This window comes from Bos grunniens, chromosome 8 (assembly GCF_055505025.1).
Source record: "Bos grunniens cultivar Pamir isolate PY7600 chromosome 8, Bosgru_T2T1.0, whole genome shotgun sequence".
In the NCBI taxonomy this organism is placed as follows: domain Eukaryota; kingdom Metazoa; phylum Chordata; class Mammalia; order Artiodactyla; family Bovidae; genus Bos; species Bos grunniens.
Genome location: NC_141172.1, coordinates 76,093,988 through 76,107,808, shown reverse-complemented (window position 1 = coordinate 76,107,808; position 13,821 = coordinate 76,093,988). Strand labels below are relative to the sequence as shown.

Below are 13,821 nucleotides of genomic sequence, written 5' to 3'. Positions count from 1 at the left end.
TGTGCCTAAAATGAAGACCAAAAAAATACATAATAAAAGATGCTACTGGATAATAGACTCTCTAATTGACTTACAAAAGACAACACTCAAAATTATAATAGTGATTTCTTGTCATTTTGTTCTTGCAAATGTGACCAAAATTGGAGGCTTTTCAGACTATAATTTCACATGTAAATGTTGTAAATATTGCCAACCATTTGAGGCATTTTGGTTATTTTTGGTTTAACATGGTGACCTTAAGAATTTATAGTATAGGATCTATTCCTAAAATGACTTTGTTAAAAGTCAGGATTCTACAGAACAATTTCTGGACTCCCTCTCATTCAGTAATTAGTTTGGGTTTGTTTCCATTACAGATCTTTGTGGAAAAAGAAAACCTGAAATTTAAAATTAAGAAAAATATGTCTCTTTACAGGTGTTCCATTGCCCAAAGAAGATATTTCTGCCCCCTTGATCTCCAGCTCACCAGTGAAGGAATCCCACGAGTATGAAGAGCCATCAAGTGAAGAGGAAGATAAAATAAAAGAAGAACCCTTGACAATCTCTGAACTGGCATACAACCCAAGTGCCAGCCTACTTCCTACCCCGGTTGATGATGATGAGATTGACATGCTCTTTGACTGTCCATCTAGGCTGGAGTTGGAAAGAGAAGACACAGATTCATTCGAGGAACTGGAAGCAGATGAAAATGCCTTTTTAATGGCAGAAGAGGAGGAGATGAAGGAGGCTCGCCAAGCTTTGTCATGGAGCTATGACATTCTGAGTGGCACTATTCGGGTGAACCCACTGGTCAAGAGTTTTTCCCGGCTCCTTGTGGTGGGCCTGGGCCTGCTGCTCTTTGTATTTCCCCTGCTCCTCCTCCTTTTGGAGTCAGGTATTGATCTCTCCTTCTTATGTGAAATCCGCCAGACGCCTGAGTTTGAGCAGTTTCACTATGACTACTACTGTCCTCTCAAGGAGTGGGTGGCTGGCAAAGTCAACCTCGTACTTTACATGTTGGGTTGCTCATAAAGCTCATTTCTCATATGACTAAGGGCTATATTCAATACTAGTGATTTGGTTTGTTTTTGTTTTTTTTTCCAGCAAATGCCTGGTTCTGAATGGTCATGGGACCATCAATAGGTGTTCTTACTCATAACTGATTATTCAGAGCTTTAAGTTAGCTTTCCATAATTCACTGCAAGTAAGTTTAAATCAAACACAGTTATTTTAGTTATAGGTCAGGAAGATGACCTCTAAATAACCAAAAATATGTTTTTTTATTATAGTACAGACATACTCTTTATCTATTATAATACATTGAGCTGAATTAGATTCTTTTTTTTTTAATAGCACCATTACAAGCTATAAGGTTCAGAATCAGAGTTTTAGTAAAAACCCAAGGGAAAGTTTTTTGAATATAATCCTTAGTGAGAACAATGTCCTCTAACCAATGCCTATACAACTAAATTTATGCTGGGCTTTTGCTTTTGTTTTTTTAAAAATATTTTTATGTGTTCAAAATATTTTGGTAAATTTTTAGCAAAAAAAAAAAGGAGCTTCCTGGAGTTATTTAAGTGTACAGATTGTAAGACTAATGCACAAAGGGTATGTCAGGAATTTTTAATGTCTTGGCACTGGTTTGTTTTTTAAAATATTTTTGGCTGAACAATCACATAATTGTTATTATCTGCATATGAGATAGAAAAATAGGTAGAAAAACACTGTAGAAAATAAGCTCCTGAAACGGATGATGGAACTGGAGGAAGTAGAAATTGTGAGCATCAAGAGGACACAGGGTGGTCCATTTTTCAAAATATTTGGACAAGATGACTTGTTACTTTCATTTGCATTCTGTCCATATGTGTTGGCTGAGGCAATGGAATGGTTTTAAAAGAAAGTGAAATTTTTAAAGGAAAATAGTTAAAGGAGATGCTAGTTAGTTGTGTATTACTGTACATTAACCCAAGAGTGGAAGCAAATGGGAATTGGACAAATGGCAAGTAGCAAAACGAGTTCTGATGAGACTGATAGGCAAGTGGTGGTAGACAAATGATTTTATGAAAGTGATGGTGATGCAAGGTTCTGGATGATGTAAAGAACAGTAAACTCGCTGTCCAAGTGGACATGAATATGTCTAAGTGGATCTAAATAAAAGTGGAGAAACTTGAAGGCAGATTTTTTGATCCCTCATGCCATTCATTGAGATTCTGTGGAAGAAACTTTAAAAGAATTCTATGTGTGCAAAAGAGAGCAAGAGAGTCAGAAAGAATGTGAGGAGAATGATCTTGGCTTTTTGATAAATGCCTATGATCTTCCTCTGTGGTGGTCATTATACTCTTTCCCTTTCCTGGTTTCCTTAGGATCTTATTCATAATTGGGACTCTAATTAAGAAACTGGAGGGGACTTATTAGATAATATACCATTTCAGCTTGGATGAAGTAGTGAAATGACCCCCTAACTAGATAGTAAGTGGGACAAATGCTCTCGTACCTTCCTTCATACCACTGAATCCATGACAGAAAGAAAGGCTCTGACGCCTTCCATGCAGAGTGCATACCAATACTGTGAAAGAAGAGGGTTCAGTACAGAGCTTAGGGCACAGAGCATAGTGACTTTTCCATAAAATGTAAATGAAGACATGGGATGAAGACATGGGATGGGCTACCTATAATCTCTCCTAACTTCAGCTCTACCATTAGTGTAATTTCCAAAAGGGCCACTCCAGTCCTACTCATTCATGGAGCCCTGAGTGCTTTACTAGACATTTGATTTTGTAAATACGTTTTTAAAAGCCAGCTCATGAAGACTTCAGCAAACTATACTATACTTTGCTATTCAGTTTACAGGGTGGTCTTTCTCATGTGCATTAAGTGACTGATTTTTCTTTTAAATAAAGATTATTTGATACCAATATAGAAATATATTTTCTATAGGTTATTTGGGAAGTTTGCAAATGATCACCTTTGAAATTGAAGTGGTTTCCCCCTTGTTTATGACTTAAAGTCATATCTCTGACATAAGGATGTGCCAGTAGTCTGCAGAAAATTAGTTCCCTCTTCTAATCATGCTTAATCTCATTTTCTTTGAAGTTCTAACCATAACAAATCATCCAGCCCTTCTCCTTTTACATTAATATTAAATAACATTTTAAAATTATAGAATTCATATATTATACATCATAAAACATTGAAAAATGCTGACAGGATGAGCATCACACATAGTCTAGCCAAGTGGATTTATACTAAGGAGTAATGACTATATAATTTTAACATTTCCAGCTAATATCTCTTAGGCAAAAACTTCACTGTTGAATAAAAATATTTTTAAGTGAAGGATCTGACAGGATAAGGTCTGCTGAATTTAAACAACAGCTACCAAAAGTAAAACTCGGATCCTGAAATGCCATTTTGTCAGGACAGATCAGTCTTTTAGAAATACTCGCTTTTCTTAGAAAACAGTCACCAGTTGCCTGAATCAAAGAGGAGAAGACTGCTTCCAAAGGTAGAAGATATATAATATAGTAAGATACAGAATTGAAAGCAAGTGTGTGAGTATATGTATATTCCATATTATTGGTATATACGTGTTTATATATGAATATGTGTATATATGTGTGTTTGTATACACACAACTGATACGCCCTTCATACACAGATGTTTTTATTTATCCCCAATTGAGGAATTTGTGACATGTATTATTCATTTTCCCTCTCTGATAACATAGTGGATAAAACCCTCAAAGGTTTCAATTTTCCATGAAAATTACTGTGTGTACATTTGTGGTTTTATATACACACACATATGGCAAATACATATACACACACAATCTTTAGTGCTAATGCAAGTTGGATATGAAAAAAATGTAGGTGAAGTATTGTGTATTTCTGTCTGTGCTTGGAACATATTGTAAAATGTTATGTATCTGGAACATATTTTGTGGTTTGTCTAATATAAAGACAACTCTGGGAAGAAGTCAAAATGATTGATTTCACTGAAAAACTAGAGATCTGGGGGCCACGTTACCTATGGTTGGAGCCTTATCTTTGTACAGTGAAATTTGCATTTCTGTGTCAACATCCAGATTGTTTTATATGTTAATATGGTGGCAGGAATCCCTAATAAAAATACTCTGGGGAAAAAATGTTTCTGCAATCATTCAGTTTTATTCAAAGTAAAGTTGTATAAATAGCCCGTTGGAAACTACAGAAAGGTGCCATCTGGTGCCATGAAATGAGGTCACCCTTGAATGGTGATACTATGAAAAGAATGGCTAATGGATGGGATTAACACTTAGCAGAAGTCACCCATGCTAAAAGGCAAAATATTGAATGCACTGGAAATGCATCCAAATATAGAAGACAGTATAGTTAGTGGCATCAAGATAGAAAAGCACAGGAAAAAAAAACAGAAAAGGGGTTTTCTCTGTGACAGGTAGGCGGGAGGACTTCAGAGTGCTAGCAGTATGTCCTTACTTCCTGAGCCAAAGAGAGCTACGTCAGACTCGACTCTGCAAGACGTGCCATTAAACGTCTATCAGTTCACAGGCCCTGGAAGAGTTTTCCTATTCTACTCCTGTCTTCCCTGCATGTGTGGCCTAAAAGGCCCTCCTGCTTTGGTTTGGCACAAAGCTAATGATTTCACACCTGACAGTTAAATCAGAAGGTGTCAGTTACTCTGGAGTCAAAGGGACTCTCTTTACAACAGGCACACCATAGGTGTCCAGCTGAATTATACCCTAGCTGTGTGGCCTAGTGGGTTTTTTCTTTTCAGTTTTATCAAGATATAATTGACATATACCAGTATATTACTTTAGGTAGGTAATGATTTGATATGTGTATATACTGCAAACTGATTACCACCATAAGTTTAGTCACGGTCCGTCACCTCACAGAGTTAATTTGTTTTCCCTTGTGATAGGAACGTTTAAGATTGCTGACTCTCTTAGGAACTTGCAGGTATACAATACAGAATCATAACTAGAATCACCAAGCTGTACATTACACTCCCAGGACTTGTTTATCTTATAACTAGAAATTTGTACCTTCTGACCCCCTTCATCCATTTCACCCATCCAGGGGTCGGGGGTGGGTGAAGTCTGCCCAGTTCTTTCCTCAGCAGTCCTCAGGGGTCTGAGCACCAGAGCACAGGAAAGAAAAGGAATTTGGTGGTCAGTGTTCAGGTGTGAGATGTCGGGAGTCAGTCCCGAATCCACCAGCTCTAGCCAGCACCTGTGTTTGCATCGTGGCTGCCGACTGGGAGGCTCATACAAAATAGCCCCTGGCCACTTGTTCACTGAGCAGTCCAGGCTCCTAAGCCACCCTTACCTCCTGGGAGAAACCTTTTTCCTTATTCGTACATTCCTTGCTCAGCCAATCAAGGCAAAGATCTCCTAACTACAGTAGAGCATGGAAGGAAAGTACTGGGGAGAAGCTTCCACCGGGGTGACCTCAGTTGGGATGGTTGTGGTTGATGAACTTGAGACTCTTGGGACCACCTTTCTCTACTGGGTGGAGATAATGTGCTAAAGGACCCTGCTTACTTGTCCTCCTGCTTCTTCTCTCTCTCTCTGTTTCTCTTGGACCTGCTTTGGGGCTTCCAGTCTACCTGCAGTAAACAAACCCAGCGGGACCTGCCCGTGGTGAGCCCACCCAGGACTCAGCTCTCCACGTTCCAGCCTCGGTCTGCGGCGGGGTGGGTAAGTTTGGTTAGCCCCACCCAGTGGGCTCAGCTGTCATCACTTCAGAGAAGATGAAAAAACCTCGCTTGGGCCTCAAATCCCAGCTGTGTTCTTCAATTTGTCAATAAAGCTGATTTTAATCCTCTTCTGGCCATTGTGTATATTGTCTACGGAGAAGTGGGGTGGGCGCTGGGGAGTGGTTCAGGGTGTCTGTCACCTCCAGTGTTGCAAGCAAGGTAGGAGCAGAGGAGGCTGCTCCTGGCTGAACCTCAAACATCAGAGGATGTCTGCCACCGATATGGGCCCTGACAGCCCTTAGAGTTGGGTGAGGAAACTTGGGACATAAGATAGTATGTCCCCGACAGGCTACATTCCAAGAGCCCACTTGTAAGTCCAATTTGTTCATAAGTTCACAAAGTTAGCCTAGGTACCCAACTAACACAATCAGCTATATAGTACTGTACTTTAGAGGTTTATAATACTTTTCACACAAATAATACATTAAAAAAATAAATAAGCAGACTTTTTTTTAAATTCTATTTTTTAAATTTACAATATTATATTAATTTTGCCAATATCAAAATGAATCCGCCACAGGTATACCTATGTTCTCCACCCTGAACCCTCCTCCCTCCCCATACCCTCCCTCTGGGTCATCCCAGTGCACCAGCCCCAAGCATCCAGTATCGTGCATCGAACCTGGACTGGCGACTCATTTCATACATGATATTATACATGTTTCAATGTCATTCTCCCAAATCTCCCCACCCTCTCCCTCTCCCACAGAGTCCATAAGACTGATCTATACATCAGTGTCTCTTTTGCTGTCTCGTACACAGGGTTATTGTTACCATCTTTCTAAATTCCATATATATGCGTTAGTATACTGTATTGGTGTTTTTCTTTCTGGCTTACTTCACTCTGTATAATAGGTTCCAGTTTCATCCATCTCATTAAAACTGATTCAAATGTATTCTTTTTAACAGCTGAGTAATACCCCATTGTGTATATGTACCACAGCTTTCTTATCCATTCATCTGCTGATGGGCATCTAGGTTGCTTCCATGTCCTGGCTATTATAAATAGTGCTGCGAGGAACATTGGGGTACACGTGTCTCTTTCCCTTCTGGTTTCCTCAGTGTGTATGCCCAGCAGTGGGATTGCTGGATCATAAGGCAGTTCTATTTCCAGTTTTTTAAGGAATCTCCACACTGTTCTCCATAGTGGCTGTACTAGTTTGCATTCCCACCAACAGTGTAAGAGAGTTCCCTTCTCTCCACACCCTCTCCAGCATTTATTGCTTGTAGACTTTTGGATCGCAGCCATTCTGACTGGTGTGAAATGGTACCTCATAGTGGTTTTGATTTGCATTTCTCTGATAATGAGTGATGTTGAGCATCTTTTCATGTGTTTGTTAGCCATCTGTATGTCTTCTTTGGAGAAATGTCTATTTAGTTCTTTGGCCCATTTTTTGATTGGGTCATTTATTTTTCTGGAGTTGAGCTGGAGGAGTTGCTTGTATATTTTTGAGATTAGTTGTTTGTCAGTTGCTTCATTTGCTATTATTTTCTCCCATTCTGAAGGCTGTCTTTTCACCTTGCTAATAGTTTCCTTTGTTGTGCAGAAGCTTTTAAGTTTAATTAGGTCCCATTTGTTTATTTTTGCTTTTATTTCCAATATTCTGGGAGGTGGGTCACAGAGGATCCTGCTGTGATGTATGTCGGAGAGTGTTTTGCCTATGTTCTCCTCTAGGAGTTTTATAGTTTCTGGTCTTACGTTGAGATCTTTAATCTAACAGTCCAGTACCTTGAAGAGTACAGTAGTACAGCACAACAGCTGGCACACAGGGGCTGGCATTAAGTGAACAGGCAAGAAGGGCTACTGACAGGAGGAGGCAGAGGAGGTGAGCGATGGCAGAGCCTAAGGACCTTTAGCAATAGGAGGGCAAGCTGCAATTTCACTCACGCCTGACGTTGATGGAACAGATTCTGGTTCCTTGCTGGATTCAATTCTGCCTGTCCTCTTGAAAAAACAATCCAGTGATATCTGGCTAGGAGCTCTGTTTCATTTATCATAGATGACACAGTAGTGCTGGACTGCATTCTGAATGGCTGCTGCAGCCTTCACGTACCATTCTAAGTCCAGGTCCTGTACCTTAAAAACTAACAACGCCTCCTCAAATAAAATCCCCTCGTCATTTCCTGCATCATGAACCTCTTCAGTTCTTCAGTTATTTCTTCCTCTTGTGTCTCTTCGTCCTTTCTCTGGGCCTCCAATTCCTGGCATTTCTTGCCAGTACCAGCTACATCACTACTGCTTTTATGCTTGCTTCCAAACATTCCTGGACTTTATATAAAGATACTGTACTCTGTAAAGCACACAAAAGTACAACCACTTTAGAGGAGGCATGCATATGACAATGTACGCTAGACACATAAGCTAACTTACATGATTGGATATGCAAATGTGCGTTCGAATTTTTGAAAGTTCACAACTTGAAGGGGACTTACTATATGTGGGGGACTTCCTGTATTAGTAAAGAACAGGAGGTTTCTTGGAACCACACATTCCTCTTCTTTATCTGTAGCTGATGCTGACCTCAAAAATCTCTGGAATGAGAACCAAATCCATTTTTCCTGATTGCAAAGGAAAACTCTTAGTATTTTAAATAGGATAGAGCATATGCTTTGTATGGATACCAAGTATTAAAACCTGTCTTGCAAATTACAGCAGCACTTCCAGCTAACATGGCTCATCTTTTTTTTTAAATTTTATTTTATTTTTAAACTTTACATAATTGTATTAGTTTTGCCAAATATCAAAATGAATCCATCACAGGTATACATGTGCTCCCCATCCTGAACCCTCCTCCCTCCTCCCTCCCCATACCATCCCTCTGGGTCGTCCCAGTGCACTAGCCCCAAGCATCCAGTATCGTGCATTGAACCTGGACTGGCATCTCGTTTCATACATGATATTTTACATGTTTCAATGCCATTGTCCCAAATCTTCCCACCCTCTCCCTCTCCCACAGAGTCCATAAGACTGTTTCATACATCAGCGTCACTTTTGCTGTCTCGTACACAGGGTTATTGTTATCATCTTTCTAAATTCCATATATATGCGTTAGTATACTGTATTGGTGTTTTTCCTTCTGGCTTGCTTCACTCTGTATAATAGGCTCCAGTTTCATCCACCTCATTAGAACTGATTCAAATGTATTCTTTTTAATGGCTGAGTAATACTCCATTGTGTATATGTACCACAGCTTTCTTATCCATTCATCTGCTGATGGACATCTAGGTTGCTTCCATGTCCTGGCTATTATAAACAGTGCTGCGATGAACATTGGGGTACACGTGTCTCTTTCCTTTCTGGTTTCCTCAGTGTGTATGCCCAGCAGTGGGATTGCTGGATCATAAGGCAGTTCTATTTCCAGTTTTTTAAGGAATCTCCACACTGTTCTCCATAGTGGCTGTACTAGTTTGCATTCCCACCAACAGTGTAAGAGGGTTCCCTTTCCTCCACACCCTCTCCAACATTTATTATTTGTAGACTTTTGGATCACAGCCATTCTGACTGGTGTGAAATGGTACCTCATAGTGGTCTTGATTTGCATTTCTCTGATAATGAGTGATGTTGAACATCTTTTCATGTGTTTGTTAGCCATCTGTATGTCTTCTTTGGAGAAATGTCTATTTAGTTCTTTGGCCCATTTTTTGATTGGGTCATTTATTTTTCTGGAGTTGAGCTGGAGGAGTTGCTTGTATATTTTTGAGATTAGTTGTTTGTCAGTTGCTTCATTTGCTATTATTTTCTCCCATTCTGAAGGCTGTCTTTTCACCTTGCTGATAGTTTCCTTTGATGTGCAGAAGCTTTTAAGGTTAATTAGGTCCCATTTGTTTATTTTTGCTTTTATTTCCAATATTCTGGGAGGTGGGTCATAGAGGATCCTGCTGTGATGTATGTCAGAGAGTGTTTTGCCTATGTTCTCCTCTAGGAGTTTTATAGTTTCTGGTCTTACATTGAGATCTTTAATCCATTTTGAGTTTATTTTTGTGTATGGTGTTAGAAAGTGTTCTAGTTTCATTCTTTTACAAGTGGTTGACCAGTTTTCCCAGCACCACTTGTTAAAGAGATTGTCTTTAATCCATTGTATATTCTTGCCTCCTTTGTCAAAGATAAGGTGTCCATATGTGCGTGGATTTATCTCTGGGCTTTCTATTTTGTTCCATTGATCTATATTTCTGTCTTTGTGCCAGTACCATACTGTCTTGATAACTGTGGCTTTATAGTAGAGCCTGAAGTCAGGTAGGTTGATTCCTCCAGTTCCATTCTTCTTTCTCAAGATCGCTTTGGCTATTCGAGGTTTTTTGTATTTCCATACAAATTGTGAAATTATTTGTTCTAGCTCTGTTAACATGGCTCATCTTGATCTCCTCATCCACAAGAACTATGATTTTGATCATCCCAAGGGTTTTGAGCTTTCCAAGGAGACTACACTTTAAGGGAGAGAACATACTAACCAACCAACATTGGTTTCCACTTTGCTAGGCAGTTAGTCTTCGCAGTAAGTTAAAAACACAGCATCCTGGTTTAGGGGTCAGTCTCCCGTCACTTCCATGGTGTGAATCAGCTCCCTTCCATGCTCAGTCAGCCTCAGTGTCCTGAAAACCCTGGGCTTCTGGCTCTGAAGAGTTGCATGCCAGACCCTGAACAGTGGTGGCCATAGAGAGGTACTGCTCCCTGGTTCTAAGGGTTTCTATTTATTGTCCAAACCAGGACTCTTTTTGAGAGTGAAAGGGGGTGTTTTTAAAGAATATGTCACAGCAATGGGTATTAACTAGGACCTTTTCTGATGCTCTGTCTTAGAGTTTTACCTCGTAAGCTAGAATGCCCTCTTTCAACAATTCCTCCAGCTTGTTTCCTCTTAAATATGGATAAGGTAAAACAGGGAAGGATTATTGCCCTGTAGTCATAGATCTCCTACTTGTATCAAGAATCAGATTAAAAATCATGGGTTTTGGTGTGGGACTATACATGAGACAGAAGATTATTTTAAAAGAGGTTTCTGGCATTGAATATTTAGTGCTACACATTCAATTTGTTTACCATTTGTAATGATGAATTTCTTATTTAGTGTGAAACAAGTAGAGAGTTAAAACAATCTCAAGGTTGCTTTTACCTGTGTAGTCATGAATTTGACACTTCTGATCAGCACATACAAGTGATGATGATCAGCTTAACTGTGAGCAACTGAGTCACACTAAGTACACTCAAGACAGTTATGCCAAAACCAACTTGCTCATTTATAACAAGAGGTGTCAGTCATCCTGACACTTGTTTGATGCTAGATACTCCGTGCATGACCTTCCTAAAACATTAGCTGTAATGTGAACCAAACACTATTAAGTCCAAGGAGTCACAGCTAGAAAGCTGCCTCTTGGGGAAGTCTTCCCAACAGACATGCCTGTCTCAGGAGGGTTGGGGATTATACACATCTTACTCAAAATCTCCCATTTTTGCAAATCTCTTATGGTGCAGGCTGGCAAGGGATCTCCAAAACCATTTCTTATTTATGCTGTGCACAGAATTAGACTACATTTCCCAGCCCAAGTGTACATGGGTATGGCTGTATTCCCAAGCTCTGGCCATTGGAATTTGAATGGGAAGTGATCTGTATCACTTCTAAGCCCTGGACTAAATGTGAGCCTTTATGAGCCACTGGATGTCAATACTTGCCAGCAACCTAGATCCTTGAATGACCATGGAGCAGATCACCCTATGTTCATGCATGTGTGCATGCTAAGTCGCTTCAGTCATGTCTGACTTTGTGTGACCCTATAGACTGTAGCCCGCCAGGCTCCTCTGTCCATGGAATTCTCCAGGCAAGAATGCTGGAGTGGGTTGCCCTGCAACCAGGGGATCTTCCTGACACGGGGATTGAACCCTAGTCTCATGTCTCCTGCATTGGCAGGCAGGTTCTTTACCACTAGTGCCACTTGGGAAGCCCAGAGCACCCTATGCTGCTGCTGCTGCTAAGTCGTTTCAGTCACGTCCAACTCTGTGCGACCCCATAGATGGCAGCCCACCAGGCTCCCCTATCCCTGGGATTCTCCAGGCAAGAACACTGGAATGGGTTGCCATTTCCTTCTCCAGGGAGCGCCCTATACCTCACCCTAAACCAGACCCATCTTAGACTGTTACTTGGGCAACAAAGTCTTACCTGGCGATTTCCAAGTCCATTGTTGTTACCACTCCTTCTCCCATCACTTAAGTTGTCCAGCTCGCCTGAAGAAGGGAAGGATAGCTGACAGCAGGTATAGGAACTGCCCAGGACAGGAATGACCCAGAAGATTCCATTGGATAATTCCCTGTGCCTAAGAGTACAAAAAGAAGGATTAGGGCCTACTTTTGATGCTAATGTATCTTGTCACTCTTGCTTTCAGGGGCTCAATTGGAATCTCACATAATTAGAACCCAAGGTAGCCCACCCTGAGGAGCAAGATGACACCTGACTGAGAACTACTGGATTCAGGAGTGGTTTCACAGGCACACGTGTGATCTGTGAACTTGAACAGGGCCCTGCTCTCAAAGGTTTGGTTTAATGCTCTGCTTGCACATCATGAAATTCTTAATATCATCCTAGAACTTGTGTTATGTCAGTGTACTCCAATAAGATAACAAAATGTGCAGGAGATCAGTCAGGCAACAGTGGGCACCATGGATACTGAGCATTTGGTCTGAGTGCCAGGAACATGGGCACACGCATGCACACACACACACACACACACGGCAGACTGAAACCCCAGGTGTCCCTGAGGGTCTCCTGAGGGGACTCTGTGCACCAGAACCTAAGCCCAGATCATGGCAATGCAGGCAGCTGCAGTGGAAGCTGGCCCTGGGAGACAGGAGGCTTTGCATAGGGACAGCACTACAACCTGTGGTGCGAGGCCAGCTTGCCACTTGGTCCCTGGAGCCCATCTCTGAAGCATCAGCACAGATATTTTTTTAAAGCACTTTACAGTTAATTAACCCTCACAATAATCCTATTAAGCAGGAACTATTATTACTCTTTTAAATTAAAATTTTAAAACTGGGGGAGGAGCTAAGATGGCAGAGGAATAGGACGGGGAGACTGGTTTCTCCCCCACAAATTCATCAAAAGAACATTTAAACGCCGAGTAAATTCCACAAAACAACTTCTGAAAGCCGGCAGAGGACATCAGGCACCCAGAAAAGAAGCCCATTGTCTTCAAAAGGAGGTAGGAAAAAATATAAGACAAAAAAAGAGACAAAAGAGGGAGGCACGGAGCTCCGTCCCAGGAAGGGAGTCTTAAAAAGAGAGAAGTTTCCGAACACCAGGAAACACTCTCACTGCTGAGTCTGTGCGGAGCCTTGGAAGCACAGAGGGCAACATAACAGGGAGGAAAAATAAACAATTAAAACCCACAGATTACGAGCCCAACAGTAACTCCCCCAGCGGAGAAGCTGCGCAGATGCCTGTACCCGCCACTAGCAAGCGGGGCTGGGCAGGGAGACGCGGGCTGCATCGCTTAGAGTAAGGAGCTGGCCTGAAGCTCTGAGCGCTATCTGAGTGAACTAACTTGGGCTAGCAAACCAGACTGTGGGATAACTACCACGCGAAAAGCTAGCCCTAACCTAAGACAATGCCAGGCCCGCGCACAGAACAAAGGACTGAACAGAGATAGCCGGCTGCAGACCATCCCCCTCCGGTGACAGGCAGCCAGAGCTGGAAGGGGGCAATCGCAGCCCCCAAAAGACATTATCTACAAAACTGTAAGCAGGCTTCTTTGCTAACTAAGACTTCTTGGGGTTCTGGATGGTCAACATCCGCCTAAGAAGGTGTGCCGGTTGTACACCCAGAAAACCGAGCGGCAGGGAGGCGATAAATCGCAGCGACCACGCTCACCAAACACCTCATCACCTGAGCTGCTCCGACCTGGGAAGGGCACAAAATGCAGGCCCACCAAACCCTGACTCCAGGGAACTCCTGACTCCAAGGAACATTAATTGACAGGAGCTCATCAAACGCCTCCATACCTACACTGAAACCAAGCACCACACAAGGGCCAACAAGTTCCAGAGCAAGACATACCTAGCAAATTCTCCAGCAACACAGGAACACAGCCCTGAGCTCC

At 41.6% G+C, this 13,821-nt stretch overlaps 1 protein-coding gene and 1 long non-coding RNA gene across 32 annotated transcripts in view; one reads left to right on the top strand and one right to left on the bottom strand.

Moving 5' to 3' along the window:
* FRMD3 (FERM domain containing 3) overlaps positions 1 to 5,804 on the top strand; it is a 379,694-nt gene extending 373,890 nt beyond the window's left edge. For 20 of the 26 annotated variants that reach the window (XM_086416751.1, XM_086416764.1, XM_086416767.1 and 17 more), the window contains one exon: positions 416 to 4,123. In XM_086416751.1, the coding sequence (XP_086272877.1) occupies positions 416 to 1,011 (596 nt within the window). In that variant the 3' untranslated portion in view covers positions 1,012 to 4,123. Of the gene's footprint in view, positions 1 to 415; positions 4,124 to 5,581 lie in introns of those variants that run through there. The other 6 variants (XM_086416760.1, XM_086416773.1, XM_086416753.1 and 3 more) reach the window with 1 other exon arrangement.
* LOC147367489 (uncharacterized) overlaps positions 1 to 13,821 on the bottom strand; it is a 110,000-nt gene that overhangs the window by 58,697 nt on the left and 37,482 nt on the right. For 4 of the 6 annotated variants that reach the window (XR_015170126.1, XR_015170121.1, XR_015170122.1 and 1 more), the window contains exon 2: positions 11,886 to 12,039. This is a non-coding gene — a long non-coding RNA (uncharacterized LOC147367489). Of the gene's footprint in view, positions 1 to 5,023; positions 5,112 to 6,497; positions 8,028 to 11,885; positions 12,040 to 13,821 lie in introns of those variants that run through there. The other 2 variants (XR_015170123.1, XR_015170125.1) reach the window with 2 other exon arrangements.